Raw genomic sequence first — 26,526 nt, 5'->3', positions numbered from 1 at the left:
GTTGTCTATTTGCTTTGGTTGTTGTCTCCTTAGCTGTACAGAAGCTTTTCAGTTATGAAAAACATTTTTAATAAATTTGTGTAACCTAAAACATACTTTATTTATAATGTCTATAGTAGTGCACGGTAATGTCTCAGGCCTTCACATTGACTGACTCACCCCAAGCCATTTTCAGTCTGGCAAGCTGCATTTATGGTAAGTGTTCTAGCATACCCCTTATCTTTTAATTTGTCTCTTAGATTATGTATTTTTAACCATACCTTTTCTATGTTTAGATACACAAGTAGTTACCATTGTGTTTCTACTGGCTACAATATTCAGCACAGTAACACAATTTGCAGGTTTTTATCCTACTAACAACAGGCCATACTATATAACCTAGATGTGCAGTATGCCACACTGTCTAGGTTTGAGTAAGTGCACCCTACGATGTTCACATAACGATGCAAACATGTAACAATGCATTTCTCAGAATGTGTCCTCATTGTTAAGCAACACAAGACTGTATATGGAAGTATGTGTATATATATTTATACACACACATACTTGATCCTTAGGATTCGTGGATTTGATATCTGTGAATTCACCCACATGCTAAAGTTTATTTATAAACTTCAAATCAATATTCATGGTGATTTTGCAGTCATCTGCAGATACGTAGAGCAATGAAAAATTTGAGCCAACTGACGTACATTCTCAGCTCGGTTTGAAAATTGAAAAAGGTAATGTTTGGCTTTCTAGTTTCATCTCTATTGTATGAAATAAAAGTATAAATTAAGCTGGAACATGAATGTAAAAGGGGGCTGAATAAAATAGAAATAAATAACACTTTAATGATAATCAACCTGCCATGTGTGAGCCAAGCAAAATTCGTGATATGCCAAATACAGACTCTAAAGAGCCCTATATATTTACATAGTTAGATGGACACACATGTTGACATGGAAGTCAAAGATGCCAAGTATGGTCACAGAAGCCAGAAATGATGTGTTGCTTAAATCATGGTACCATCTGTTCAACAGCCAAACACATGTATTGCATTAAAAGAGTGTCCCTTTATTGGTATACTTATACTTCACGCATGTTTTTCACATCTTTATGCTTTGTGGTAGTGATTTTGCTGTTTAACAAGGTCTCAAAAGATGGTGTTTAAGTGCTGTCTAATGTTCCTAGGCATGAGGAATCTGTGATGTGCCTTATGGAGAAAATACAGGTATTAGATAAGCTCCATTCAGATATGAATTTGAGTATCATTGGATGTGAATTCAATGTTAATGAATCAACAACATATATTACATAAGGTGTCTTTAAATAAAATGTTGTGATCAGAGGCTCGCAACAACCAATGTCCGTACTCCCCCCTATGAATAGTGGTTCAGCATTCACTAATTCAGTATTCACAGTAACTTCATACAACAGAACTGCAGTGAACAAGGAGAATCGACTATGTATATATACATATCTTTTTTTAAAATTGTTTATTCCCTTGCCTTTTTGTTGTTGTTGTTGTTGAGATAAGGTCCCACCCTATGCCCTGAGCAGAGTACAATGGAGTCATAGCTCACTGCAACCTCAGACTCAGCTGTGAGCATCCCGCTGCCTCAGCCTCCAGAAGGCGCTGGGATTATAGGTGCTCACTGCTGCACCCAGCTGGGTTTTCTATTTTTATATGTTGGGGTCTCACTCTCTCTCTGGCAAGTCTCAAACTCATGAGCTCAAGCAATTCTCCCTCCTCAGAATCCCACAGTGCTGGGATTATAGGCGTGAGCCACCATGCCCGACGACTATGTATATATCTTGACACACACACACGCTCCCTCATCTATATACACAAATATTAATCTATTTTTACACAAATAAACTTATATATGTAATTTTATTCATTGCTATTGTTACTTGTCACATTTTTCCTACTGTAAATTTTTTTCAAACAAACTTGTGTCATAATTTTAAAGAAATGTTGCAAAGGTAATAGAGAATTCTTGTATACATTTCACCCAATTCTTGCTATCTGTTGTCATCTCCTATTACAATGGCACCTTTGTCAAAACTAACAAACCAATATTATATTACTATTAACTAACCTGCAGACTTCATTTGGACTTGACCACTCTTTCTACTAATATCCTTCTTTTGCTCCAGGACCCAGTCCTGGATACCACCAGGTTGCATTTACTTTTCATGCCTCCTATGCCTTTTACCCGTAACAGTGTCCTAGTCATTCCAAAACCTTGATAGTTTTGAGGAGCACTGTCCAGATACTATGTAGAATGTCCTTTAATCTGGGTTTCTCTGATGTCTTCCTCATTAAGTACTGGCCTGATATATTAAATGCTTAGATCCATCATTTATCTTTATATTCATAGAGAGTATCTTCCACTTAAGGCTCTGACTCCATAAAAACTTTATTAGTGCTTAAGAAGCAAAGCTAGGCTAGACAGTGGCTCACACCTGTAATCTTAGTGCTCTGGGAGGCCAAGGCAGGTGGACTGGTGGAGGTCAAGAGTTTGAGACCAGTCTGAGCAAGGGTGAGATGCCATCACTACGAAAAATAAAAACTTAGCCAAGGCATGGTGGTACATGCTACCTGAGAGGCCAAGTGAGGCAGAAGGATCACCTGAGCCCAGGAGTTTGAGGTTGCAGTGAACTGTGATGACACCACTGCACTATAGCCAGAGTGACAGAGTGAGACTCTGTTTCAAAACCAAAACATAACAAAACCAAACAAAAGCTAGAAATGAAGAGAATGACAGAACCACACAAACCCTCACCATACCTGAATTTTCTGTCCTTTGAAGGCACCATGTTTTCTTCACAAGAATCCAAAGTCATATGGCTGTATTGTTTTGCTACCACATTTTCTGAAAGATACAGAAAATTACAGACAGATACGTCACATGTACATATGTGCACAATGCACATCATTTGATAAGTTACAAACTCTGGGAGTTCTTTTGATACTGACTTTCACTGTAATTTCAAAATAATGTTCCATGATAAAATGTGCAGTAAGATTCAAAACATGAGGGGAAAAAAAAATCACTTAAAAAATCTAATACTTAATATATGTGAACAATTCAATGCTGTATCTATTCTATAATAATCCTTCAAGAAAAAAGCAATCCAGAGAGTGGCAGGTCCACTGTGTGCAGGATGTCCAGACCAGGGTAGATCTGGAGAACTGTGGCAGCACACTCTTGGTCATGTGGTCAAAAGGCTCATCTGGCCGCTTAATTCGCAGTCCACATTCTCCCTGCACCACCTCAAGTGACTGAAGGTTCCTGGAATGGGTGGCAGGGCAAACCTAGCTTTAGGAAAAGCCAAGGACGTGGAGAGTAAAAGGCTGTAACGCTTCTGGGGGGCAGATATTTTGTGTCTTTTGGTTTAAAGCATTTTAGTCAATCAGTTAGCACTTAGCTGACTGAAATAATTTTGTGTTAAACTAGAAAGCTATCTGGTAATACTTATCACTCCCTGTAACTTAAAAAGAAAACAAAACCCAAACCTATCTATATACATAGATATGTACACCGTAATACATACAGCAGAGAAACAGTATGATCTTCTACCACGTGATGCTAATACTGTACACAACTGAGTATTACACTGGATTAAATTTTATTAGATATTCCCTCAATGAACAGGTGCTAATACATTTTAAGCACTAGAACACTGGCTTCTGTTTACAGAACCAAAGTGGCAAATACTCTCAGAATAGCCAATATTGACTCTTTGAAAGGCTCTTTGGACTGAATAAACTATCTTTCCCAAATGAAAAGGCTTAAATTTTTTTTTTTTTTAATTAAAGTAGCAGGCTTATGATGGCAACTAGGCATTGTTGAAGTTTCCACGAAACTCTCCTTAAGGTTCAGAAAAGAAAAGAAATTTAACATACTGGATTAGCACTCGTAAGAAATCTTTAGTCAAAAATGACTACAGACTCAGAATTCATATTAAAATATACATCCGTCTAGAGGAAAGAAATTCTTTGTTTTGGTGAACTGCTATTTTTTAAAGTGCCAGTAGTGATACTATTAGTATGCAGTCAGCCCTCTGTAGGCACAGATTCCAGAGGATCAACTCTGGGACTTGGGGATTCATGTGGAGTTTGCTATCCTGGAACCAAGTACCCATGGATACCAAGAGTCGACTGTGTATTTTATCATTAGTTATTGGTACTCAATAACTAACAACTATCTATGCTCAATGACGACATCACGTATTAGAGTTCAATTCTGATATATAAAGATCTTCTACATATATAGAGATGATAGATTTGGAAAGGGGTTGAGGTAAGGACTGCTTGTGATTTTCTCATTACTCTCTACGTCAGATCACTAAAAAAAGAAAAGAAGAAAAATAAGACTTTCTGAGTAGAGTACTTGGCTACACGTCTAAAATAAAAACAATTTATAGACACGCATCAAGGACTAAAATTAGCTATTTGTTACTCTTGTTAAATTAGAATGAAAATGTAAATGTTCACTATTTTTAGCATTCAAATAGTTCATTCTGTCTGCAGTGACCAAATGGGCTGAATTTTATTTGCTTTTTAAATGCTTCTCTAGATTTTTTTCCTCTTTGCCCTATAATCTAAGTTATTACATTTTTAAAATACAAAGATTTTATTAACAAACTATGTAAGTAAAAATACAATGCATGGATTTTGAGTTTCTTCTTTATGATTTTAAAACTTCCCACTTAGAATTTTCAGAGAGAAAACTAATACTGAAAGAATCAAAGTTGACAGAACACAGACACTAAAATAGTGTAACACACACCTTTGTCTTCTAGAATGTGCACCGACTCTGCTAGAAGTTTGTGGAATGGTGTAGATGCCAGCTGTGCGGCAGATGTAAAGTCTCCTGGGCTCTTAGGACTGGGTGCCAGGGTTTTGTTGCAGCGAATACCCCAGACAGTTGAATCGTCCAAAAACTCTTCAGTGTGAGGCACTTCCTACAATAGAGGATGAACTGAAAAGAAGCAGCAGGCTCTCTGGTTTGTCCATGAAATCTTACACATTAACACATTCAAAAAGAGTCAAAAAAATAAGGAATTAAAAAAGAATTGCTCTTTTCCCCAGAATGAGGATAATTTATCTTTAACACATATCAGTGGCGTCACATTACAAGGGCCACATTTCTGTTTTCAATTTTTATACTTTTTTTTTTTTTTTTTTGAGACAGAGCCTCACTGTTCCCTTGGGTAGCGTGCCATGGTGTGGTGTCATCATAGCTCACAGTCTCTTAGGCTCCTGGGACCCTCTTGCCTCAGCTTCCCAAGTAGCTGGGACTACAGGCACCTGTCACAATGCCTGGCTAGTTTTTCTGTTTTTAGTAGAGATGGGATCTCGCTCTTGCTCTCACTGGTCTCAAACTCCTGAGCTCAATTAATCCACCTGCCTTGGCCTCCCAGAGTGCTAGGATTATAGGCATGAGCCACCTCACCTGGCCAATTTTTGTGCTTTTTAAAATTTGACAAAAAGATTTTAAAACAAGATTTGCAGAAGACTTATGAAGGTAGTACAGAATTCTCAGATACCCTCACCAAGCTTCCTCCATTGTCAACCCTGGCACATTTGTAAAAACTAAACAATATTAGTAACTACAGACTATTTGCATTTCCCCTTTTCCACTAACGCCAGGATCCCACGTTATCTTTACTTGTCACACCTACTAAAGTCTCCTTGAGTCTACTGGTCTTTCTTACACTGATACTTCTAAAGACTGCTCAGAAAGAAACTGTGTAGAATGCCCTTCTAATTTGGGCTTACTTGATGTTTTCCTGGATTAGACTGGGATTTATTACCTCGTATTAGGGGATATAGGCTATCAACACAACTTATTCCTGGTGAAGTTAGCCCACTTGGTTGGGGGAATCCGCCAAGTTTCTCCACTATAAATAGTTTTCTCTTTCCCTATTCCCTTTATTAGAAGTAAGTTACCAAGACTAGACACATTCAGAGGGAGGCAAATTAAATTCCAACTCAAAGAACTTGTGGATAAATGCTAAACCACCGCAGTAATTAATAAATAATTTTGGTGAGATACTTGGAGACTGTGCATATACTCTGTTTCTTCTTAAATAATTATTGAACAATGTTCTAAAGATGTCATTCTTCAGATACCATTGTATTTTTCAGTACAACTTTATATATACCGTATCACTTGACTGGCATAATCATTTGGTAAAATGGAGAGGAAAGGGTTCACAGATGAAACAGAGATATTTGCTTACATTTGCTTTTGAAGGAAATCTGCTGACAGAGCGTTCTCCAAAGGTCCTGGCTCCTGTGGGCTTATTTTTAGGCTGTGGTAATCTAAGGAAAGATTTGGAAAGTTAGTAAAATATGCTAAGGAAGTAAGTGCTATCGCTTGAGTGTTAGAAAATTCTCTACTTATTCTATCTAATGAGCTAATATTTATACAGAAATTCCTTTGACAGTTCTAGCACAACTGAGTGCAAAATGAGTTAACTTTACTTTATATATACTTATAAAAGAAGACCTATCATTACTTGAGTTAAAACTTTTAGGAGGAAGAGAAGAATGAGGCCCATGGCCAGCGGAAAGCCATGGATGCCAACACATTTTAGTTCTTCTTTTCAGTGCTTGGTCTAGCTATGTAATTCCTCTCTGAGAGCTGGTCACACCCTTTCTCCTTTCTAACTCAACATGAATTTCTTCCAGATTTAAACTATGATATGAACAGTGAAGCAAAGCAGCTACACCACTCTACTCCCAACACAGCGAATATAATGTCCATCAGCCTAAAAGCATATCCTCTCGGCAGCACTACCCAATCTAAGCCACTTCCTTTTCTACTTTATCAATCCTGCAAATATAAACAGAGCTACATGGATATCTGTAGTGGTGAATTCATTCACATCTTTTTTGTTGTTTTGAGACAGAGTCTCACTATGTTGCCTTTGGTAGAGTGCCACAGTGTCACAGCTCACAGCAACTTCAAACTCTTTGGGCTTAAGCAATTTTCTTGCCTCAGCCTCCCAAGTAGCTGGGACTACAGGTGCCTGCCACAACACCCGGCTATTTCATTGTTGTTTGGCAGGCCCGGGCTGATTTGAACCCATCAGCTCTGGTGTATGTGGCTGGCGCCCTAGCTGCTGAGCTATAGGGGCCGAGCCCACATCTTAATACAGTTCCAAATCCACGGAATCCCTCGGTTCTCTGCTAATTTATAACCACACTGTCTTTCTTTCTCAACACATGCTTTTGTTATGGGAGGTCTGCTTTCTTAGAAATACCTCAGCTCTGTAGATCTGGAGAACTTCGGCAGCACACTCCTGGTCATGTGGTCAAAAGGCCACTTGATCTGCAGTCCACATTCTTCTTCCACCACCCTAGCATCTCAAGTCCCAGACAAACCTCTGTAGCAGCCCATTAACTATATGTTTCTTTACCCATAATTTTCTTTGTTTCCATCTTCGAACACAGGAAAACCAGATGACAGAGAATAGATAATCTTATTGACTCCCCAAGCTCCCGAAGACCCTGTATTTTCTGCAATAGAATAAAAAATACCATTTAATTACTATGCTAGGAAAAAACACTATCCTTTATGGTAAACTTCAATGACAAATATGAAAAGGTAACCGCTTAAAGAAAATAACTGATATCAGCTTTACAAAGTCCAGGCATTATGTCACTTTGTAGTGAGATGAAGTGACTTAATCAAGGTCACAGGGTCTAACACTCAAGTCCCAGGTTGTGAGTTCCTGCATACATATTACCAAGGAGTTAATCATTCTCCTAAACCTACTTACCTTTATCATGATCTCTGGTTTCTGGACAAATGTGGGTTAGTGCCAGCCTCCAAGAATCTGCCCTAGCCAGAAGGGGTACTTCTTGAGTACCCTGAGTACTCAGCCCTTCCTGGCCATTTCTATCCATGGAGGGACTTGTCCTCCTTTAGCACTTACTATTATTATTATTATTTTTTTCAAACAAAGCAGATCTATCACACACGTCGAGTACTTTGTCATGAACCACTGTATTTTTATTTCATGTATTTCCTGCCCTTATGGGACAAGCTAATCAAGGGCAGGCCACAGATAACCACCCACAATACTATGCACTTAGTAGCTTTTAGTTAAATTGTTATTACTTTGAAACTGGGCTTCAAATGCATCTTCATTTTGATCTAGAGATTGCCATTCATCTTTGTCATCAGAAATATCAGGAAGCGTAGGAGCCTGAAACATATTCATGATGAAACCTTAAAGAACAAAAAGAATGGCTGTAAACAGGTTGCAAAAGAGTGCCCATTAATTTGGAGTCACACGCTACGCTCTCAGATAAAATCCTTACCTAATGCTTCTTTTGTATGCACCGTGGGTGAGGGCTGCCCTTTGGATGGGGTTGCCTGAACCATTCCCAGTGATGTGTTTGGAGTTGTGTGAAAAGAACTTGTGTTGGCAACCTTCTGCACGTCACATCCTTGTAAAGAAATGAGGACAAAATGTAGTATCGGTAGGCAAATCAGAATAATTTAGAAGAAACACAATGTAACTTACAATTAATCAAGTTTGTCACTGTTAATTATCACTAAAGACTTCCATTATTACGGTGCTTTCATAAATTTAATTTTTTATCTTTATAATAGTTCTACAAGGTAGCTAAAGTGAACATTATCCTTTGACAGGACAGGAAATGAAGACTCAGAGAGATTACGTGTGTAGCCTGAGATCAAACCAGTTTAGCAGCTTTGTCCCAAATAGTACCCTTAACTACACGATATCCAAAGCACTGCCTGTGTGTAGTCATGATGTAAATCTTGAGACTGGCTTTCCCTCTCACTCAGCTGGAGCCGGGCATGGTGTAGAAGGTCCTGCACAGCCTAGGCCCTGTTTGTTTAGGCCCCACCTTCCTCCTCCACCTGCTCACCTCCCTGCATTGGCTTCTTTGTTGTGTTTACATCACATCAGGGACATTCTTGCCTTAGGGCTCAATAGTCAGTATTCCCTCTGCCTGAAACAGGTTCCCCATGGTGCTTGGTGGCTTCCTACCAAGTTCTCTGAAATTTCAATCTCCCAACTCTAACAACACTTCTTTCCCCCTGTGTGGGTGGGACTTTTGCCCTTTTTGTTCATGACTGTATCTCTAACTATCTAGAATAGTGCCTGGCACCTAGACAGCATGCTCAGGGAGTCTCAGTTTCATGAATGCATCTCCAGCTGTTTTGAACAGTCCAGCTACTCGCCAAACTGACAGTGGAAAGGATATCCACAGTCACACAGGAGGAAGAAGCGAATGCCCAATCTGTGCGTCTTATTTTATTTATAAAACCTACCTTCTATGCAAATGCCTCTGACAAAGTGGTCCCTAGTAAGAGTATGACACTCCTCATTATACTTTGGATAGCCCCTCCTACCTAATCTACTAAAGGGGACTCTTCTTTTTAATCTGCCGAGAAATTTAATAGAAAAGTTTTCACGAATTAAGTTTTCAAAGGATTCTAATCTAAACTAGAAGATGTGACTAACAAATACATTTCTACATTTATTTGAAATGGTTCCAGACTTAAATATAACTCTAAGAATAGGAAGGCTAACACTCAGACTCATTAAGGTCTGAAGCTTCATAAACCACAGCCAAAAGAGACCTCTGAGCACCCTGAAGGAATCCAGTAAACAGGTCAGAAATAAATTTATGATAAGTAAACATTACCTTCTTTTATATCTGCTCCACTGTGTGGCTTGAACTCCTGAGTACTTTTACTCACACATCTAGAAGAGAAAACTTTTGAGACACACTAAAGAATAAACATGCCTGACATATTAGAATTTTTAAACTCACTCTCAAGAAATGATGGTGAAAAAAAAAATCAGTCAACAATTATTAAGCCTGTTGTTATAATACAGATGGAACTGCTTAGGTCTCTAGAGTAAGTAAATGAAATGTTTCATTTTTCCTTTCAATTTCTTTTCAGGAAAAGAATTCTCACAGATAAAGGTCAGATACTAAAACATTTGTGTGACACTGGGATTACAGGGATAACAACCATCTCTACTATGGTACCATACTAAAACATTTGTGTGACACTGGGATTACAGGGATTACCATAGTAGAGATGGATAGGTAGGACAGGATGACAGCTTCCTTCATTCAAATGATCCCATTCACTACAGAGGCTAAATGGTTAAACTCAGCTCCAGGTGCTGGGCACCCCACACAGGCACTAGAATCAGGTATCAGGAAGCACTGCTGTGCTTCAGCTGTTTAGGACACCTTTTTGGTGAATAGCTAGCAGCCATAGTAATGTGCCCCAGACCTTCAAAATAACTAGTTGTTAAGAAAGAAAAAATGTCACACAAACCATTTATATCATAGCTTACTTTAAGTATATTTGAGGTAGCAGACTGCAAATGTCTATTTAATATTGCTAGAATTATCACAATGTATCCTTTTAAGATGTAAAATATAAAGTGAAAAGCACTTTTAATTTTACAAATCCCTATAAACACATTATTCAAAAGAAAGCCAAAGTGACTGAAGGTAAAAATTTAAGTAAAGCTAGTGATGTGACATTAATTTCTGAAATCTAGAAAAAACCCTCAAAATTGAGGGGAAACCTCCAGTGCAGTATAGAGGTGGATTTGACATAGAGTAGTACCACGGGTATTGATCTCAAACTGTTCCCCTAGAAAGACAGAAGGAATATAAGAACACACATCAAGTAACTGCCTGGATATTATTCCCTGTAGGTATTCAGCCAAAACCAGTAAGAAAAGGCAGTTTCAGCTCAACAGATGTGTACTCTACAGTTACAGAGACATTGTTGAGTTTCAGAATATTGAAATTTCTGAATTAGGGAGAAAAGTATAAAGTAAAACAATTACTCTAAAAGAAGCAACAGAATAAGTAAGTCTGAAGGATGGGGGGCAATGTTTTGGTAACTTGATTTGTCAACAATTTAACTATCTAAAAATTATTTTAGGGCAGTGCCTAAGGCACTGGACCCATATGCTGAGGGTGGTGGGTTCGAACCAGGCCCGGCCAAACTGCAACAAAAAAATAGCCAGGCATTGTGGCAGGCGCCTGTAGTCCCAGCTACTTGGGAGGCTAAGACAAGAGAACTGCCTAAGCCCAAGAACTGGAGGTTGCTGTGAGCTGTGACGCTACAGCACTCTACTGAGGGCAACATAGTGAGACTCTGTCTCTAAAAAAAAAAAAAAATTCTTTTAAAAAGCAGGAGTCATTCATCTTTTACAGACTGTCTTGATAATATAGGTCATGTAAAGAAGCTGACAGATGCCATTCAATCACTATCCTCTCTAGGATTACTTGAGGCTTACCCAGGACCTTTTCTGGCCACTGCAAACATGGAGTCTGTCACTGATTGGGCTGTCAAAGGAACGGGAGGAGGTATGCTTTGGCTGACGGCTGGAGACACCAAAGCTGCAGGAATAGCGTTTGTCATCAGAGGAGCAATAGGAGGTGCCTCTCTTAGATTCTCTCTTATGTGTGCTGAGATCTGCTGATTGATGGCTGGAAGACATGGAGCTCTCAGTTCCGGCTGAGAGCCTACATTTGGCCCCGTACACGCTGGATTAACCTTTCACATTAAGCAAACAAACAAACAAAAACAAGACCATGAAGTCCAGAATATTACTAATCAGGCATTATAGCTTTTCAAAGGATGGCATCTATCTTTAGTAGATTCCTTTTCCCCCTTCAGGAATTCTGACATGAACATTCAACAGCAGAAGAATACTCTACGGATGCTTTGTAGCTTCTTAACCACAGATGCAAGAGGCTGGCATCTCATGTTTCTAACCACTGAAATAACTAGCTTCTGTAGTTGTATCATCTTATTACTTTATCTTATTTCTTTTTGTTTAATTGTGGGAAAAGATCAACAAATCAATGTTATCAAATGTTCATAAAGTTGTTCCTTCCATTAAAACATCCCCCCTTGGTGGCCATTTTCTCTTTGAAGAATAGGAAACATAAATCTAAACTGCAATGTTAACTGTAACAAAAGCATGTCTCACAACAAGGAATAACACGCTCTTCCTTTAAAATCTTTGCTTTCCTACTCACAGCTATGTAAGATTGCAATTGTATATGTTAATGTTACAAAGTTAAACTATAGGGGAGTTAATTCCTAACCATATAAAAGTATTCTTTTAGGGCAAGAACAGTTATTTCATAGACAAATGAACAAAACATAAAAAGTTCATCCTCACTTTCTGTCCTACAAGATAACTTAAAATGACCTACACCATTTTCTCACCTACCCAATTAGCAAAGATTAAAAATAATCACAATATTCAATTGTGAAGAAGGATTTTGAACAATAATCAGAGACTTTCTCTACCAGATATCAAAAGACACAAGAAAGCTATAGTAAATATATATTGACCAAAAGCATAGATATTTTAGAATTGGATTTTTTATGTATATAAAAATTTAATATATGGTAAAGATATTTTAAATCAATGGAGGAGAAAGACTGAGCTGGTCCATAAATGACTTAGGGACAACTGGGAAAACATCTGGAAAATGTATCTGTATGCCACCCATACACAGAGATAAGTTCCACAAAGAGATTTCCAGTTAAAGATAGTGGCTTAAACTGGTGCTTTACTCAGCTACTCGCTCTGAAAACCTTACCAAAATGACAGTAAAGGAATTCTAGCACCTATAATAGCTGTGGAGGAAGCTAGGGATGTTATGCTCCTCATCTCTAGAAGTTGAGAAATCTGTAATACTAGATATACCTAAGAATAGAAGGGAAGGTGGAGTTGAAAACAGGAATGTGGCATAAGTTAAGTCTGTCCAAAAGCAGATCCTGAGACCCACTCTTATAGGTGTATGCAGAAGGTGATTACCCAAGCCGGGCCTAACAGCTAATTGCGTTTCCTTCCTGGAGAAGCAATCCAAAGGATTTGGAACTAGGGCTGAGGATAGTGGCAACAGATATGAGAGAAAAAGGACTGAGTCAACCTACTTAGAAGGCAGTGGGACCTCTGGCCCCTTTCCTTGGCTCCACAAATGCTAGCAGCCCAGGTGTATACTCTCATCAAAAGTTTCTGCTCTTCACAATCAATCTGCCCAAGATAATGGACATCTCCCTGTGAAGCCAACCTGTCACCAAGTCCTCACATACCTATGGCTTCCAACCAGCAATAGCTTGGATGAGAACATAGACAAGTGTTCAATATGAAGGACAAAGATCAAAACAAACGATACTTATAAATGAAAAATCAAGGATTCTGGAAAGGAAAAAAAACTCCCATTAATATCCTCACATGAAGAGGGAAGATATTATATCCACAAAACAAGAATAGGCAGATATACAAATGAACATACATAACAAAAAAAGCAATGTTGCTGATCATAAAATGACATCAGAAATAAAAAGACTTAATAAAAACACCATAAAAAGTTAAGGAAACCTCCCAGAAAGCTAGGGAAAAAACAGACAAAGACAGAAAAAAGTAAAAAAGAAAAAGTAAAGAAAATTGGAAGATCAGTCTAGGAAAGCCTGATAAAGATGGATAGGGTGGCAAACTATCAAAACGAAAACCAAAAAACAAAACTCCAAGAAAATTCCCCAGAACTGTAAAACTACAAAGGTCCATACACAGTAAATGTGTTTGCCATGAGTGGGAGAGAAGACTTTGTGTGTATGTAGAAAGATGTGGCCAATACACAGAGAATGTTTTGTAAATTTTTAGTAAATAAAGGTACATTTAGCTATAATTTCCTATATATATTCATATATTTTTATAAGCAATAAGGTGTTTTATCTTTATGGTATTCCATGCCACAGATATCTGTGTGAAAGATTAAGCAACCACTACCCAGCTTAAATTTATTCCCAATCTCCACCATCCACTAAATACTTCTTGTAAAACAATCAAGAAAATATATGTGGCTCTAACACAATCACCTTTCCCTCTTTCCAACATGAAATGACAAACAGAAAATATATCTAGATGACTAAAGCATTGTATTCGAATTTTTGCTATGTGGTACATAGTCACTGTACAAAAACAGAAAATATACTTTAATTAAATAATTAACACATAAAGATATAAACATGTACACATACATACACAAATCTAAAACATACTACCCATTCTGTTTTGTAACTTTCTTCTCTCATCCTACATTGCAGGATTCTGCAACATCAACATCATTCTGCAACAAATTATTTTACAGTTTTCAGAAAACCACTAATTAAGATCAGATTAACTCTAAAAACAGTACACAGAGAGAAACAAGTCAACACTGTCATCAGTGCTACTGGGCAGGTGATGCACCAGTGAAGAGCATGGACGTACCTTGGACCCTTCCTGGAAAGTGGGCAGGTCCTCATGGGATGTTTCTGCCACTTGATGCAACTTCTTGTGAAGTTCATCCATTTTCTGTTTTAATAGTTGTTCTTCAAAAGCATTTGCTTCTTTCTTTTTCATATAATGTCTGTCCTCATTTACTTTAGGAAAGATTAAAAATGAATTGCATACGAAACTTAAAGTCAGGTGATCAGAGGAATATACGCAAAATCAGGAAAAGGTTTTATTTTATGAAGACATCTTTTTAAAATAGTCTTTTCCACGCTTCTTAGGTTTTAGAACTGCAACTTGTATTACCTTTTTGTTATAACATGTCAACAACATGGTTACTATTAAGTTTTGAGCATATAAGTTACTAAAAAAAAAAAAATTTACTCAACTACAACTTAAACTTTATCTTAGAATTAAAAACAATCTAACCTAAACGTTTATACCCTCATATTAATCTGAAAAAAAAAAATGCATATGAAGAAAAATATTATACTTTGTCTTAGGCTGGGCTCAGTTTAAATGTCACTTCCCCTGGGAGGTCATTTCTATCACATAAACTAGTAATTTAAAAAAATTTACATGTCGACTAACAATATTTGGCAATAGCACAGTATAATATTAACCATTTCTTACAAAACACTACGACTGTGTAAAACATTTGAAAATGACTTTTCACTTTTAGTTTTTAAAAGATATAAAGTTCTAGGGACTTTGTAAGAAGTAAAAGTAAAGTGCACTCAAGGGTCAGGGCATCAAGTACACTGTGGTCAGCTTCATTTCCAGTAACTGGTTAACAGAGCCATACCCCAGACCAGGGGTCCTCAAACTTTTTAAACAGGGGGCCAGTTCACTGTCCCTCAGACTGTTGGAGGGCCGGACTGTGGGCCCTCGAACAAGTTGGCTGCTAAGCAGGACTGGCAGTGGTGGCAAAAACACCCAGCGGGCCGGATAAATGTCCTAGGTGGGTTGCTTGTGGCCCGCGGGCCATAGTTTGAGGACACCTGCCCAGACTATCCAGAATATGACTTGAGGCTGCAGGTCACAGACTAAGAAAGAAAAACATGTCTATACTTGGCACAAAATAGGTCCACCCAAGTATTATCTGTACTCTCTGTTGTCAACTGAATATGAAAAGTAATGAACAAAAAAGGCCCACAGGTGGCCGTAGTCCAAATAATTTAAATGGTATAAAAACCCCGAGTGGAACAAGGGTTCATTTTCCTCTAAGGCTCGTGTTGTTACAACAAAGCCAAGTGTAAACACTGGTGTTAAGGCACATAGCTTTTCCAGTGAGGGACAAAACTTGATCAATAAATAACAGCACTTTGACCAGAGAACCCCTAAATGTTTTATTTGCAGTAGGTGCTGATCTTGGAAAAGTTCTTCTGAATTTTAGTTCCTAACTTAATCCTTTTACAGTACAAGTAACTTACAGATTTAGAATTACTATATACAGATAATATTGAAGAACTTTAAAAAATCTGTTTCACCAAAGCTAAGTGACACTGGTATAGATATTTACTTTAGTGCTATTTCAACTATGAGCTTTGCTGCCAAGACATAATTTAGTACTTGGACGAACATAGCTGCTACAGCTTGAGTTTAACAAAGATTTCTAGGCTTTTGGTAAGATGAGCTGGAGGCTGTTTTTTTGCAGCGTCTTTCAGCATAGTCAATTATTTAACAAAAAACGTAATTACTCAAAGAAGATGATTACTTTAAGTGACATAAAAACAACTCAAAATAAAAGACTGCATGTACCCCACTGCTCATGCTTTCTCCGTTGATTATATTTCTGGGCTCTCAGTTCTTCAAAGGAAAATTCTGATTCTCCATGAATAAGCTTCTCCTTGCAATACATAACAACCTGCTGAACATCTGCTTTGGCTGCCAAAGACGGGTGTGCAGAATATTCTGACTTAGAAATCATGATCACCCTTTTTTCCCTAGAGTAGAGAAAAACAGTTTACTGTGCTAAAGTAGCACTTGAAGGAAACCAACTCATAGATTAATACATTGACTGTACTTGCATATTTGACTCTTTATCACGAGTTGAAGATATCACTCCAGAAAGTTCTGAACCCTGAAAGACAGAAAATAAACACGAGCATTCACTAACTGAGAAGAAACCTTCCCCCAGGTTACTTCTCAAAACAGTAATGAGAAGGCTTCAGGGAAAAGGCCTGTTAATCTCAAGAAGATTTATATATGTTCTTCTACATTAGTTAATACCTGGAGTTTTAATTTTCATTTCTCCTTACAGTAACCATTGTAACTTAATCAAGTGATTAATTTTTAAAAAGCCATACTTGGTAAGCTCTCTTAGAGTCCTGACTGAGGGCTACAGTGCCGACGTATACTACTCTGTCCTCACGAGTTCCCAGTGCTGGCATTCATTCACTAAACAAATACAAACGCTTCTATCATGTTGTGCCCTTGTTAGGTCTGAGGAATATGACTACAAATAAGACCCAACTCTGCTGTCTAAACACTTAGGGCAGTAGGGAGTAATGAGGCTGGCGTATAAATTGGGACAGTTTGCACTATCTAACTACGCAAAGTTAGAAATGCATATTTTACTTCTAGGCATGTGTTACATTAATAAACCTGCATGTGTGCACTAAGAACAGGGACATTTCCATAGGACTCAGCATCAAGGAGGTCCTTGGCAAACTGAAAGAACACCTGTACTACGCCAGGAAAGATACAGGGAACCATGAGGCTGAGGAAAGAAGAAACCTGGGCACTTTTACATGCTGATAAGCCATCAGGGCAGAAGAGGTTTCAATAAGCCAAAAATCTCAATGAGAATGAAGACGAGTACAGGGGACAGACCATCTTTTCCCACTGGAGTAGCATGGAAGGATGTAGTTAAATTTATTGGTTAATGGCAGAAAATTGACTGATATCATCCGTTGGCTTCTGCTGTTTTTAAAATAGTATTTTGTCAGTCCTGAGAGACAGACTAGAAGTGGCCATGTCCCAAGTTTGAAGAGAGTGGAAAGAAGTTGGAATCTCCATAATTTGGTACTAAAGAGTACACTGAGAAACAGAAGAGATATATAAAGAACTGGAACACTGGAAGCGAACCCCAGTGCCTGAGGATTATTAGAGCTCTAATTGAGGTTACAAGAATCAATGTTTGAGGCTCTGAGTTTTCTAAGCAGGGTCAGGAGCCTCCAGGTGGGTGTGATCCATGGTGGGAATTTCCTGACCCTGTAAAGAGAGGCCAGCAGAACAGAGGCAGGGGATACGGGTAGGAGAAGCTGCTGGGGGCAGTGGGGATAGGAGGCTGTGTGGTGAGAGAGACCCCTCTTTAGGTCACACAACAAATTATATTTGAAATGAGATGTGGGAGAGGATGACAGGCCCAGGAAGTTGCCACAGGAGCAGGTGACTGACAAAGAGGTTAGAGTCATGAGAGACAGGTCAAAGAAATGAGATGTACAGGGAAGCCAGGCTGGCCATTCAACACTATTCCCAGGTTCCATATAACCCACAAATGTCACTGTTACCTGATTCTTAGGAATGCAGGCCGAGTTGTTTCCTGGGTTTGATTTTGATGTTATCTGGTTTACAATCTGATCATTTAGAGGTTCTGAGGCTCTAGCTATGAGGGAAGAGGGGATGAAATAAGGGCAAAACTAAATTAAATAAAATTATTTAATATAATATATTCCCCTAATCTTTCAGCAAGTAGCATAAGAAATAAATCAACTTATTCACACTGTCTCAGAAATTTTAACTAAAACATAATTTATTCATCTAGTTTTGGAGGCAGGGTCTTGCTCTGTTGCCAAGGCTAGAGTGCAGTGACATCATCACAGCTCACTGCGACTTCAAACTCCTGGGCTAAAGTGACCCACCCATCTCAGACACCTGAGTACCTGGGATTTTTAAGTATATGCTACCAGAAATGGCTAAATTTTTTTTTTTTTTGGTAGAGATAGGTTTTTTCTATGTTGCTCACGCTCTGGTGTCTAAAACTTTTGAGAGGTCTCAAACTCTTGGCCTCAAGCAATCCTACCCTGATCTCCCAAAATGCTAGGATTACTGGCATGAACCACAGCATGGTCCTTAAAACATGTTTTAGATAAGAGAAGTATTATAGAGACAATTCAAAATGCCCAAGGAAATACCCAAAAGAAATGTAAAACCTCAATTTTATTTGAGGTTTTTAAACCTCAAATTTTATTTGAGTTATTTTAAACCTCAAATTTTATTTGAGTTATTTTAAACAAGAGGATAGGATATTCAAGGCTTATTGCTGAAGTGTGATTTTTATTTCTCAGGAAAAAAAAAGGCTACATTCCTTTAAAAGTTGCATTAAACACATTTGATTCAATTCAAAACAGACCGAGTCCAGAGTTAGTGTTGTCCTCTATTTTAGGCAATTTTCATTTTTTTTTTTTAAAGACAGAGTCTTGCTCTGGTGCCCAGGCTAGAGTACAGTGACATGATCATAACTTACTGCAGACTTGGATTCCTAGGTGCAAGTGATTCTCCTGCCTCAACACCCCAAAGTGCTGAGACTATAGGCACATGCTACCACACCTGGAAAACTTTGTTACTTTTTGGAGAGATGGATTTTTGCTATGTTGCCCAGGCTGGTCTCAAACTCCTGACCTCAAGCAATCCTCCCACCTAGGCCTCCTAAAGTTCTAGAATTATAGCCACCATGCCTAGCTGTTTGCTCTTATAAAGTGTTAAGATAGAGCCCCTGTTCTCCAGAGCTATATAATTGGGCATTATGATTATCAAAATGTTTTCTCCATAACCCGAGACAGCACAATTTGGTTTTCATTAAATGCCAGAGTGATCTGTCTTTCAAAGGGGAGAGGTGGAGAAAGCAGTACAAATCAAAGACTAAGTTATCGACAATTTAGATACTGTAGAAAGCCTTATTTTACCTTGAGCAGGCAAACGGGGTTCAGTGAGGCGTGTCTGAAATAACCTAAAGGACAGTGGAAAGGACATCACTATAGATTATAAATGTATGGTTTAATATATATCTGTATTATAGTGGAAACTAAATACCATAGGCAGTTTATCGTAAGCTAGTAAAAACAGATCAAGAGAGAACATACAGGTTGAATTTTAGAGTTGGTGCAAAATTTAAAAATTCTGGAAGTATCTTCATATCTAAAACACTATTAGAAAAATCTTCCTTTTGACTAGTTTATGTCGCTATTTCGCAAATTTAAGTAACAAATACACCCTTTTTCTCTATGTATCCAGTCTGTAAATGTCCTTACACAAGACATTTGAACTCCTACTTTAGGTGTTTTATACCTTTGGGACCTAAGGAATATAGTTGGAAGAAAGAAGTACAAAAGTACTTAGATTACTTCTTTAAGAGAAAGCTGTATTACTGCTCACCCTCTGTGAGATCTTCTCATTTGTCATTTCATGGTCCCTCTGTACATCAAATCTACCTGTCAAGTAATGTGCAATTTTCAAGCCTAACATTTTCAGGTGACTCAGAGACTAAGAGATGTGCAATCATCAAATGCTAAAACTTGTTGGCTCTTTTAATCCAAAAAAACCAATGGTTAAAAAAAAATCCATTTTATGTGATGCGGAAAGACTGAAAATTAGATACTAAAAAATTATTGATGATTTTTGTCAGGTTTTATAAACTAAAATAAAATCTTAAGTCCCCTCCTTCAACCAACTGAACCCCCTCTTGACCCGGGTGATCCCAGAAAAACCTTAAAGCTGAGTTGCTGGCCCTGAGAAGGGAGGCCAGACGGGTCAAGTTCTGCCTTGTTCTTTGGAGTTATTTTTTGTAACACTAAGATACGAAATCATTAATAAGCCTAAGGCCATATAAGACAAAGGTTAAACCACATCTATAAGTCATCAATTTACTTAACAGATTACTGGGCTTTTAGTATATATCTGGTGACTTATCTCCTAATCTCAGACTTCCTTATCTTAAAACACTCCAAGTTTTTGGACAAAGTTTCATTTCATTAACCAATTACAAATTAAGGAAACTTTACACCGACCTGCAACCTACAAACCCCTGCTGTGAGAGGTTCTGCCTTTTTAGGCAAAGTCAGTGTATGCTTTTTATATATTGATATATGTTATGACTTCACGTGTGATTCCTGTCTCCCTACAAGGTGTAAAACCAAACTGCAACCCTTCTACTACAGGACCACTTGCTCAAGGCTTCTTGGGCATGGATCTCTTGGCCATGGTCGCACAAATTTGGCTCAGGATAAACTTTGCTTTGACAATGTGATTATAAAATACAGTTGAGAAGAAATAAGCTTTCAGAGATGTTTAGGGTAAAATATTTTGTGGTTTTAGCTTTGTTTGAAAATTCCTTAGCATAGAAATCACATGATTAATAATTATTAAAAGTAGGCGATAAATGGAGATTCATTATGCTCATTTTAAAGTTTTTTAAAAAGCCTGAATACTGTACAAAGGTGACAGTGGATAATGAGTCTCAAATTCTGATGAAAGCAGACAGAAAAACGTGGGGAAACCCTGGAGGAGGCAGCTGGGTTATATGCACCACCAGCCTTGAAACTCTTCATCCTTCCTTTGAGTCAATAGTTTCAAGTGAGACGCTATCAGAAAGGACAAGATAAAAATAGGAAATGTATTTAAAAATACTTTTATGACAAAGAAAAAAAGACTTTGACACAAAGCTACCTATGTAAATAGGGCAGGCTTGCAATCCTGTAATAAGGAGAAAAAAAAATGCTAAAGGGTATTTTGCTTCTTTAGTTTTCTCTATTTTCAGAATTCCCTAAATGAGGCATATTTAATCACAGATAAAGTTAAAAATTGTGAACATCAAGTTATTTATTAAATAACTTTGGTTAACACGGTATTCCTTATAAAAATCAAAATGTTGTGAACAACTTAAATGTCCAATTGGAGAGTAGTTAAATTATGGCATGACCCTGTCACGGATTTCACAACTACTTCCGAAATAGTTCATTACTTCTGAAGAGAAGTATTAAGCTTGACATGTAGAACCAGACAAACAGGATGACTTACTGTTAAAATATACAAACACAAAGATATGTACAAACACAGGAAAAGATGGTAAAAGGAAACACACCAAAATGTTCGCAGTAATACTTCTGGGAAATTTCTTTTTCTTTGCACTGCTCTGTATTACTCGCATTTTCCACAGTAAGGACTTCCCTATACAAATAGATAGCAATAGAATTTTTTAGAGAAAAATTACATTTGAAAGTAGATTATTTCCAAACTACCTGTACTGCTGTTGCAGCAGCTCCCTGGGTTCCGCTTGGTTTTGAATTCCTCTCCGGAAAACAGCACTGGCATGCTGCAGCTCTCCCTGGGTCTCCAGATGCTCTGCCCATGCTATGTACAGAAGGGATGACAGGGTTCCAACCCCATGGTTGTACAGAAACTCAAAAAACTGATGAAGGTCGCTATTGAACTCAGCCTAGAGGAGCCCAAACAAAAAGACATAAGAACAATAAGACTGCTAGCCGAGGTCTGGCCACCTACCACCAGAAGTCAACGTTCCTTTAGTCTTTGTGGCAGTCTCAGCATGTACTGTATAGGGGGTAGGCGAGTCTCAGCATGTACTGTATAGGGGGAGGCGCATGTGGTTCTCTGACGGTAGACCTCAAGGTTAAGCCCATCCCTTTCCTTTACATTTAATGTCCCCACACTATAGCCACACTATTTCCTAATATGGTGGGTCTATTTTGACCATCACGTAAATTATTATTTTTGTCTTAATCCGAGCTTGCTCCATCTAATTCTATGAGACACCTCTAATCGTAGTGTTTTGTAATTTAGTGAATTCACATTTATCTTATCCAATCCATTGATTTTATTACTGGAGCTCATGCCCCTGTCCCCTTACTTCCAGACTGAAGAGGCCCAACCTTTTAAAGCCTAAACTGAGGTGGCCATTTCCTTTTAGTACTAAATTTTAATTTATTCCCAGGAATCCTCTTAGAACCTAGGAGTGGCCCGCTTACCTTCCCTTCCCCAAATATACTTCTCATACAACAAACTTTTATTTAATGGTTTCTATCTTATGCTGCGACATATACAGATTTAATACACAGAAGAAGATTTTAAAATTTAATAACTGACTACATTACAGAAGCCAAAGGTTCTAAAATACACATCACTGGCCATACAACATCTAAAAATTTATGACTAGTATATTATAAAATCTAAGCAAAAAAACAAAGAAGTTTTTAAAATTAAAAAATAAAATAAAATATAAGCTATGTGTCACATAAAAATGTTTTGGTCAACAACAGACCAAAACAATGGGGGCGGGGTGTCCCATAATATTATAATGAAGCTGAAAAATTCCTATCACCCAGTGATGTCCAAGCTGCCCTGATCTTGTAGCTCAATGCATTAATCACATTCGTAGTGGTGTTGGTGTAAACAAACCTACTATGCACCCGGTTGTATAAAGGTATAGCACCATACAATTACAGAAGACTTGGTAAGATGTTTTTTTGTTTATAGGTTTACTACATTATACTTGAAGTCTATACATAGCATACAGGAGTGGCCTTCACATTTGCTGACTCACCCAGAACAACTTCTAGTCCTATGAGCTCCATTCATATACAGGTATGTCATTTTTTATCTTTTATATTGCATTTTTACTATCCCTTTTCTATGTTTAAAAACACAAGTACTTATATACTTCCCACAATATTCAGTATAGTAACATGTTATGCAGGTTTTTCCCCTGGGAGCTATAGCTATATCATATAGCCCAGATGTAAAGTAGGCTCTACCAATGTTTGTGTAAATACACGCTATAATGTTCACACAATAAAACTGCCCAATCATGCACTTTTCAGAGTGTGTCACCTCTGTCAAGCAATGCATGACTGTAATAAAAACTGATTTGAATCTCTATAGCTTCAACAGTGTATTGATTTATTTTTCTGATTGTATCCCCTTTGTTAAGTGATACATGATGGTATATATTTAGTCTCTGTCCCATTTCCTGGAATATACTCCTAAAACCCTGGGAATTTTCAAAGTTATAAGTGGCTTTTGGTATGCTAATGAGCTAAGGGCTGACAGCCCCTAGGTATCTTCAGATTGGGGATCGTAACATGCAAAACCAAAGCAGGACTAAAGGTTTGGGACTCTGGTTCCTGTCCTCCAGAGAGGGAAGAAGGGCTGCAGATTAAGTTGACCACCAATAGCCAATGCTTTAATCAATTGATTGAAGCCTCCATAAAAACTCAAAAGGGCATGATTCAGATGAGCTTCCAGATAGCCAAACACATGGAAATTCTTGAAAGGTGTCACATTCAGAAAGGACAAGGAAGCTCCATGTCCCTCCGCTGTTGTTGAATAACACAGAAGGAATACACTGTCCTATCCATCTCTCCCCCCTGGTATTCATTGTAATATCCTTTATAATAAACCAATAAATCTAAGTACAGGCAGTCCCTGGATTACAATGACCTGACTATGGCATTCCATACTTATGACGGGCTCCCCATGAGGATAATTTATAACAAAATAATTAAATGAATAATTCAGGAACTAGTTTCTTCTCCAAATGTACACAAACCCACACCCTTGCACAGCATCTTTACACTAGTAGCTGGTCAAATAGAGAAGCAGCTGAAACACAAGAGTACAAAGGATCAGAAAATCCACACCAAGAAAGTTTATCACAAAAGAATTAGCTGAAGTATGTCATCTCACCAAAGCAGGATTTGCTAAGCTTGAGGAGCAAAATCTTAACATTGAGTGGTTTACAAAGGTTTGCTGCACAGTTAGCAAAAATATCAGCTACTGCAAGGCTATTTACAGGTGGCCATAAAGTTCATGTGCAATTTTAAAATCACACATGAACTTTATGGCCACGCTGTATATGACAAAAGAAAAAGGCTGTGCAAACAACCCTAGATACTCACGTCAGTGGTAAGATCCCTTGCTCTACAACAGAATCAAATCTTGATTCTCCCACACCCACTCCATCCTCTCTAGCACCATCTCCAGCTTAATCTTCTGATTAATGTCAGTCTACCTTCTTGTCTCAAAATGTCCCTTTCAGTAATGATGCAACATCAGCTGAGTGTTCCTTTTTAAAACTTCTCTTATCTCCTATCTAAACTGTTTATATGAGTTTGTTTTTATGTTCCGTTTGTTTGAATTAAAAGAGCATAATATTTTCTGTAATTTATTATAGTGCAGAGGTATTATAATTATTGCAGTATTACACTGCATTATTACCACATATGAGCCATTATAGTACTGTTATTATTACTGCCATATATACTGTTCATCAGAGATCCGATATACATACAAATCCAACCTACAGACATTCTTAGGAATATATCTCATCTGGAACCCAGGGATGCTTGCCAGTGTTTCCCAGAGTTATGTGTACCACTAGCAAATTAACTGAACCCATGGAGGAGGTCCTGGGGAATGCTGCTTTATAAGCCAGTCAGAAACACAGATAAAACAACCCAGGCTTGTAATTGGCAGGAGTGGGTGGAGGCACAACCTTGAATTGAAGAACACCCAGCTGGTATCTGCTGCAGAACTGATTGGTTGCTGTTAGGGAGAAATCCCTACACACTTCTTGGTGACCAGAGATCACAGAAATCTGTGTCGTTGAATAAGGGAACAGAAAAAAGTTTTTCTTCTTATATCTTCAGAATTAAAAACAAAGCATTAAAATAAAATACAGCCTAAAATGATCTTATGATCTAGGGGGGAAAAACCAAAAGTACAACATGATACAGATGAAAGTATGAAAGTATACTTACAAATTTTAAACAATAATTAATGAATCTTGGGTCATTGTGGTATCTCTTCTTATCTAAAAACTCCTTCATTAAATGTTGTAACAAAGTTGTCAAGTATTCTTTATTTTCAGGAAAATTCTCTTCTACCCATTGCATGTAGCTAGAAAAGTAAGAAGGATGTTAATTTTCCATAGGACAGCATATATTATAGTTTGTTTAAAGGAAAAAAAAATGCTAACCTTTCCCATTCTCCAAGTGGATCATCACCCTTATAACTCCGCATATGGGCTTCAAACATTCTAGAACAAATAACAGTATGCACAAATATTAGGAATAATTTCTAAAAAGCAAAACATCATTCACGTGTGTGTGTGTGTATATATAATACATACCCACACACACACACACACATATATATATTTATATATACCTTATATATAGTTTATATTTACCTTAAAATCAAAATCTGGAATACCAATCCAAATGCTATATAGAATTTAAAATAACATGCACCCAGAAGTAGCCAGAACACTCAGAAGCAGCCAGTGTTTTTCCAGAAGAAAGTAAGGCCCCAGCTCCATCCTCAAGAGTCTCCTCCTCTCACTGGATCAGTGAGAGGACCATCCAGAAGTTTGTTGCTCCTTCTCCTAACAGTGGGATCCAGGTGAGGCACTGACTCAGTCCCCAGCCCTTGCTTCCCAGGAGCATGGCTGAGCCACAACTGAAATGGAGGTTCAAAGAGGGCTTGTAAAAGAGTGTGAGATAAGCCCAGGGTACCAGAAATGAGTTTCCAGATACTGTTTTCCTGGCCTTACTGTAACACAATGTTCCGGATAAAGAACACATGATGGGAGTACTGAGAAATCAGTCCCTGGAGTGTCCTGAGAACTCTGCTTCCCCAACTGCCACAGAGCCAATCACAGCTTAAAAAAACCAACCAAACAAAACAAACTCTCCGAGGGAGCTCAGGTGCTAGGGCAGTGGTTCTCAACCTTCCTAATGCCGCGACCCTTTAATACAGTTCCTCATATCGCGGTGAACCCCAACCATAAAATTACTTTCACTGCTACTTCATAACTGTAGTTTTGCTACTATTATGAATTGTAATGTAAATATCTGATTTGCAGGATGACCCCAAATGGGTCACGACCAACAGGTTGAGAACTGCTGTGCTGGGTAAACAAACTAAAAGAAACGTGTAAAATAATGTTTACTTAGAAAACAAAGCAAAACAATAAACGAGAAGGGTCAGAGTGTGATAAAAGTTACTATTTTTAGGTAGGGTGGTCAAGGAAGGCTGCCTCTCAGAGGGGAGGGCATGTTGCTATCTGGAGGAAATGGTCAAGACTGAGAGAACTTCAGACACTGGACTCTGTCAGAAACAGAAAATCAGCGTGGTTTAAGTGTGATGAGCAGGGGATATTTAGGGTGACAACCATTAGCTGGGGAGTGAGAAGTG

At 38.0% G+C, this 26,526-nt stretch overlaps 1 protein-coding gene across 3 annotated transcripts in view; it reads right to left on the bottom strand.

The window, feature by feature from the left end:
• The window catches only part of BUB1 (BUB1 mitotic checkpoint serine/threonine kinase), a 45,090-nt gene that overhangs the window by 16,173 nt on the left and 2,391 nt on the right, over positions 1-26,526 (bottom strand). For 2 of the 3 annotated variants that reach the window (XM_003799255.3, XM_012811060.2), the window contains exons 2-17: positions 25,307-25,366; positions 25,089-25,227; positions 21,555-21,751; positions 19,224-19,267; positions 17,829-17,923; positions 16,344-16,396; positions 16,075-16,259; positions 14,311-14,462; positions 11,314-11,573; positions 9,686-9,744; positions 8,327-8,455; positions 8,124-8,234; positions 7,420-7,519; positions 6,238-6,319; positions 4,782-4,956; positions 2,777-2,861 (exon numbers count right to left, since the gene is read on the bottom strand). In XM_003799255.3, the coding sequence (XP_003799303.1) occupies positions 2,777-2,861; positions 4,782-4,956; positions 6,238-6,319; positions 7,420-7,519; positions 8,124-8,234; positions 8,327-8,455; positions 9,686-9,744; positions 11,314-11,573; positions 14,311-14,462; positions 16,075-16,259; positions 16,344-16,396; positions 17,829-17,923; positions 19,224-19,267; positions 21,555-21,751; positions 25,089-25,227; positions 25,307-25,366 (1,926 nt within the window). The remainder of the gene's footprint in view (positions 1-2,776; positions 2,862-4,781; positions 4,957-6,237; positions 6,320-7,419; positions 7,520-8,123; positions 8,235-8,326; positions 8,456-9,685; positions 9,745-11,313; positions 11,574-14,310; positions 14,463-16,074; positions 16,260-16,343; positions 16,397-17,828; positions 17,924-19,223; positions 19,268-21,554; positions 21,752-25,088; positions 25,228-25,306; positions 25,367-26,526) is intronic. The other variant, XM_003799256.2, reaches the window with a different exon arrangement.

Source organism: Otolemur garnettii, unplaced genomic scaffold (assembly GCF_000181295.1).
Source record: "Otolemur garnettii isolate 467f Iridium unplaced genomic scaffold, OtoGar3 scaffold00148, whole genome shotgun sequence".
NCBI lineage: Eukaryota > Metazoa > Chordata > Mammalia > Primates > Galagidae > Otolemur > Otolemur garnettii.
This window is presented reverse-complemented; position numbering and strand designations above follow the sequence as displayed.